At 48.5% G+C, this 6,000-nt stretch overlaps 1 protein-coding gene across 1 annotated transcript in view; it reads right to left on the bottom strand.

Annotated features, from left to right (window-relative positions):
* Positions 1-1,922: 1,922 nt before the first annotated feature.
* Positions 1,923-6,000, bottom strand: part of SMC1A (structural maintenance of chromosomes 1A) — a 32,058-nt gene continuing 27,980 nt past the window's right edge. Inside the window, exons 23-25 of the mRNA XM_081115444.1 lie at positions 5,323-5,392; positions 4,952-5,062; positions 1,923-4,531 (exon numbers count right to left, since the gene is read on the bottom strand). Of these exons, the coding sequence (XP_080971570.1) occupies positions 4,448-4,531; positions 4,952-5,062; positions 5,323-5,392 (265 nt within the window). The 3' untranslated portion in view covers positions 1,923-4,447. The remainder of the gene's footprint in view (positions 4,532-4,951; positions 5,063-5,322; positions 5,393-6,000) is intronic.

The following is a 6,000-nucleotide window of genomic DNA, read 5'->3' as shown; positions in this document are numbered from 1 at the left end:
TCCTTTTTCTGTGCTTCTGTCAGAACACCGATCACACTGACACTGGATGGTTAACGGCTGCTTCATGAATTGCCTCCCCAACTAGAGTGAGCTCCTCAACAAAGACTGGACTCATGTTTGTGTGCTTGGTGTGCAACACCAGGATTCCCAGAGTGAACTGCCCAATTGAAAGTAGACACTGTGGCCCTAGCTGGTTTGGCTCAGTGGATAGAGCATCAGCCTGCGGACTGAAGGGTCCCGGATTTGATTCCGCTCAAGGGCACATGCCCGGGTTGCAGGCTCAATCCCCAGTAGGAGGTGTGCAGGAGGCAGCTGATCAATGATTCTCATCATTGATGTTTCTAGCTCTCTCTTCCTCGCATAAAAAAAATAATAATTTTTTTTTAAAAGTAGACACTGTCGTGGAGTACTCGCCAACTCCCCAGACCAAGGCTGCAGGGTCCAGAGTATAAGGGATACAACCTAGTGTCCTCCAATGAGCCCTAAGGATGCTCCTCAGATCCAGCTTCCTCTTGAAAGCAGCTCTGCTGTCTGCTCTCCTCTGAGCACAGCCTTCACTGAGCACATTACCTTGTGATGATAGGAGGTGGTGAGGCACAACAGGAAGGCTCTAGGCAAACACAGAGAAGAATCAAGTTGAAGTCTAGACTCTGACACTGAAACACTGAGATCTCAGACAAGTTATCTCTTCTCTGATCCTCAGAATGTAAGATCCTTTTAGCAATTGTGTTCCTGTGTTCCAGGCCCATAGCCCAAGGCATAGCATGTAATCCTTTCCACCCTGTGAGGTAGGAATGTTATCTAGATCAGCAATTTCCCCGGCTTGCCGCAAGAATTTTTAAAGCACGCAATGAATTCTTAAAACATGCAATAATCTGACTAGTCAGGGGCACTGACCTCTTTTCCCTTAGGTTGTCAAATAAAAAAATGACAACAGCCAACACAATAGCCATCCGACGTGAATGATACCTTTTTCATTTAGTCAGCTCAGCAAAAAAAAAAAAAAAATCTGTTTTTTTGTGTGTCACCAAATTGTTGTATTATGTGCCACAAGATGAAAAAGGTTGAGCCCGGTCAGCGTGGCTCAGTGGTTGAGTGTTGACCTATGAACCAGATCACAGTTTGATTCTCTGTCAGGGCACATGCCTGGGTTTCGGGCTCGATCCCATAAGGAGCGTGCAGGAAGCGGCTGATCATTCTTTCTCATCACTGATGTTTCTATCTTTCTCTCTCTCTCTGCCCCCCCCCTTCCTCTCTGAAATCAGTAAAAAATATACTTTTTTTAAAAAAGAAAAAGGGTTGAAAACCGCTGATCTAGATTATTACCCACACCCTACTGAAGATTTCCAGGGGCAGGACCAGGGCACAGAGCTCTAGTCTTCGGCTGTGGAGGTGCAGCAGGGAGCTACTGCTTTTGATTATAAGCCCTTCCGTGCAACCTTATTTTCCAACCTGTGTACATATTGCTTTGACTTTTAAAAAGGAAGAAGCTTCACAAGTGAGTCAAGTACAAATCCAAGGTGAATAAGCACCCTCAGTGGAGAAACCCCAAGACAGAATCGGAGGGCCCGAGTTCAAACTCTGTTATCTGGGTCACTTACCCTTCCTGGGCCTGTTTCCCCCTCTGTAAATGGGGAGAACAGCAATCGCTACCTTTAAAGGCCTCTGATAATGTGTCAGCCAGTACTTCAAACATATTTCCCTTCATCCTCCCTGCACGGCTGCAAGGTAGGCTTCTATGAGCTCCTTTCCTACAGGAGGAAACTGAGGCCCATGCAGGTGAAGGAATAGGCTCAAGCTGCCACAGCTGGGATCTGAACCTGGGTGACCCCCAAACCATGCTTATAATTATGCCAGTACTTCCCAAACTACGGCACACTGGTGGTATGGGACTTCTTTGATTGAACAGACAAATTTGTTTTGATTATACCTTTTAATATGCATTAAAAAACAACATAACAACACATAAAACCCGTGATTTCATGATATCACTACTTAGGATGAAAACTGAAGTTCATGATGTTAAACCTAAGACAAACTGAAGGAAAATACTGAGTAAGTGGTACAGGAGGGCAATTTGGAAGTATCTATTAAAAACAAAAATATAAATAGCCTATGACTTTTTCAATTCAACTTCTAGGCATTGATCACAGGTAAATTTTCACACACACAAACACAAACACACACACACACACACACACACACAATGCTCCTATGTATTTTGTAATATCAAATCCATAAAATAGTCTTATGACGGCGATCTATACAGTGATTACAAAGGATGGCATGAATCTATTAGCACATGCACTGATCTCAAAAGCATTAGGCCAAGAAAGCAAATTGCAGGAAATGTCCATATATATCGTCTGCATTAAACACAATAACACTTCCAACGAATTAGTATATGTAAAAATCTTAAAGTCTAGATAGAAAGATGTACAACAAACGAACAGCAGTTAAGGGAGGAAGGGAAAATGGCGGCGAGCGAGGCTACCTTTATTTGTAATCATCTAATTTCTTAAAAAGAGTGGATTCGCGGATGACTTGAGCAATTAGAACTGACTTAACTTTTCAAAAACAACTATGCAGTATGCAGATCAGGACAGGGTGATGGTCTGGTGGTGTGTGTGAACAAATGCAGACTGACCTCATGGCAGCGGGCTGTGCCCAGCACGGTCCCTGCAGCTAATGCATCTAGTTCCCAAAACGAACATCAATGTGTTTGGCTAGGGTGTGGCCCAGGCCACCTCTCCCTACTTCCTCACAATAAGGTTGGGGCCCGGGCACCCAGTTATTACATACGATTGAAACTACAGATTTCCTAAGGCCGTCCACGTACCAGGTAACCCCTCCCCCATCAGTGCCCAGGACTTTCCTAGTAACCAGGACATTCAGCATCTCCCAGATTTGGAGGCTCCTTCTGTTCCTAACAACTGGGATCAGAAGCCCTCAGGGATCCAGATATGAGAAGGCTGTATTCTGAGGGTTCAGCACCTAGTGGGCTCCAGGCAGGGGTAAGGCCTCCAGTGAGAAGCTTGACATCATTAAAACCTATGTGAGGTAGGTAATACTGTTAGCCCTATTTTACAGATGAGGAAACAGTGAGGCACAGAAAGGTCGAATGACTTGCCCAATGTCACACGAGTGAGTGACTAAAAAAATGGGACTAGGGCTCTCCCTCCTGGAAGCACACCTGCGCTTCTTCCTCCCCCCGCCCCCAAGCGCATTACCATTACCTTCCTCGCTCCCAAGCGCCTAGAGCCCTTCTGTTACCTCTACTGTTGTTTCCTACACCCATTTCTTCTAGGAATTACTTTTTCTACCTCTGAATTTTAAAAAACGGGACTAGAACCTGCAACTGTCTGTCCCTAGAGCCCGGGCTTTGCTCCTAGTGCCCAGGCCCTGTTCCTAGTGCCTGATCAAATCCTACCGATTTATTAATGCCCAGTTCCAATCCGACCTTCTCCAGGAAGCCTGGAGGTGGTGGTCTCCTCAAATTCAAAGTGCCTATACATGATTCAGCTAACCACAGGAACTCCTGAACCCAATGCATCTCCTTAGGAGGGATCACATGACTCAGCTCTGCATTCCTATCAGAGAGCCTGACAAACAGCATGCTCAATGTGTTTGATAAATACACAAATAAATGAAAACACAAATGAGGGGATGCAGGCAGTCTCATGTGACTGCCTGACTCCTTCCTATGAGGTCCTGAATACCTTTGCCCAGTTCTGGGGGGCGGTCATACAAAGCTCTCTTGGAGTCAAATTCAACCTAAGTTCCTTATTATTTTTTTTTTTTTAAATCCTCACTGGAGAAATGAGGATATTTTTTCTGGTTGATTTTTAAAGAGTGGAAGGGAGGGGGGAGTGTGGGAGAGAGAAACATCAATGTGAGAGATACATTGATTGGTTGCCTCCCACACACACCCGGACCAGGGGCGGGGATCAAGCCTGCAACCCAGATACATGCCCTTGACCGGGAATCAAACCCAGGACCCTTTAGTGTGCAGGCTGATGCCCCAACCACTGAGCCACGCCGGCCAGGGCCAACCTAGGTTCCTTCTAAAATGAGTCTCCAATATCATATCATTATTTTGCAAATACAACCACATGTACACACACATACCCACACACAAGCAAAATGCAAGGGGTCCCACAGACCCATGATTATGGGCCGATGGAAGGCGAGGTTTGGGGGGAGGGGATAGACAATGGCCCTGTTTAGCTCAGCACCTCCTTACAGAGGCCAGGATGCTCCCTGTAGCTCAGGAGTTTTTGCTCCAGACTTAACATCACCTCTGTTCCTCTTTGTGCTCAATAGCAGCGCCTAAATCCCATGACAATAGCAAACAAGGAGAGGAGGTAAGGGAAGGTTGGAAGCCAAATATCCAGAGATTGGCAGATGGGCAGCTTAGGGATCCAGATAGGGTGGGAGGGCAGAACTGCTACTGCTCATTGGGATTGGGGTTGGCATCTGGGTACTTGGTGAGGTCAAAGGTCAAGACTTTGCTGATCACACAGTCCCCTTGCTGAAGGAGGAGAGAGAAAAAGAAAAATGAAATTGTAAGGAGAGAATTAAGAGGGGTCTAAGCATCCCAGAACTGGGGGCCTCAAGCCTCCTCTCTACATACCTGCCCAAAGCCCAAGCAGTGGTTCTCTCTGGGTGTGAGAGGCCATGCTCAGTCCCATGTGCCTCTCCCTGCCCACCTCTGCATGCTGCTGCTGTTTTTGTCTGGCTGCCTATGCCTGGCTTTTCCATTTGTCCCCAAATGCAATGGCCCTGCCCAGCTGGGCTGGGTAAGCCTCCAGGGCAGAGTTCCAACCAGCCCAGATGGCCGTTCAGGACTTGAGTCTCTGTGCTTCCCCGCCCGGCACCCCTTCACTGTGGCCTTCCCGTCCTGCCCCGGGGAGTCAGGCAGGGAGTGGGGCTGGCTCCAGGTCCGCCCTACCTCAGGGTAGACTCCAATGAGGCTCTCGGCCTTGGTGTAGAACTCCTCCTTGAGAGAGATGACAATGGCCTGGAAGTTGCAGGTCGACTGCTCCTTGATGTAGTTGGCCACCTGTGGAAGGGACCACCAACACACAGTAGGGTTGAAGCCTTAATAATACCTTGTGTTTTCCAGTCAGTACCAGAAGCAGAGGCGGGGGTACAGGGAGATGAGATACTAAGAAGAGGCCACTGACTAGCAGGGCATGAATGATCCTGGGCCCAGCCTCCCCACACAGAAAGCAAACAGCAGGAAAAGTTAGGGCACATTCAGGAGCTGGCCCCTGAAACCCATTCCCCAGCCTAGGGATGTCCCTCTTTCCTTGTACCCACCTTGCCAATGTTGGTGTTATCCAGGGCGGCATCAATCTCATCCAGGACGAAGAAGGGGGCTGGCTTGTAGCTGGAGGAGGGGACGGGACCAATAGGTAAATGACATGGATGGGGTGGGGGTGGGGCAGAACAGCCCCAGGGCCCATCACTCAGGTCAGATTCCCCTCCACTTCTTCAGAAATGAAAAACCCAGGCCTTCATGTTCCTCAAGCCCCTAAGGCCAACAGACCAACTGAGCCCAGACCCAGTGAGCCCTCCGTAGCAACCAGCCCTGTGCTCCTGGATCCTGTAGAATCAGCAGACACAGCCCTCCCCAGAGCCTCCAGGCTGGCTGGGGAGGTGAAGCTGCCCTAGGCTCTGGCCATACTCACCAGGCCGTCTAGAAGTCTGCCCTGCCCACCTGCAGTTTACTCTCATATCTCCCTGCCTGCACACATGCTACAAAGTCCGCCTGCAATGCCTCCTCTCTCCCTGGCCAATTTCTACTCATTCTTTTATATATTGATTGCAGAGAGGAAGGGAGAGGGAGAGGGAGAGGGAGGAGAGGAAGAAGGGAGGAGAGGAGAGAGGGAGAGGGGAGAAACATCAATGATGAGAGAGAATCACTGATCAGCTGCCTCCTATATGCCCCGCACTGGGGATTGAGCCCGCAACCCGAGCATGTGCCCGGACCAGGAA

The sequence above is a fragment of the Myotis nattereri genome, assembly GCF_964212035.1.
Source record: "Myotis nattereri genome assembly, chromosome: X".
NCBI lineage: Eukaryota > Metazoa > Chordata > Mammalia > Chiroptera > Vespertilionidae > Myotis > Myotis nattereri.
Note: the sequence above shows the minus strand (reverse complement) of the source record. Positions and strands in the feature narration are given on the sequence as shown.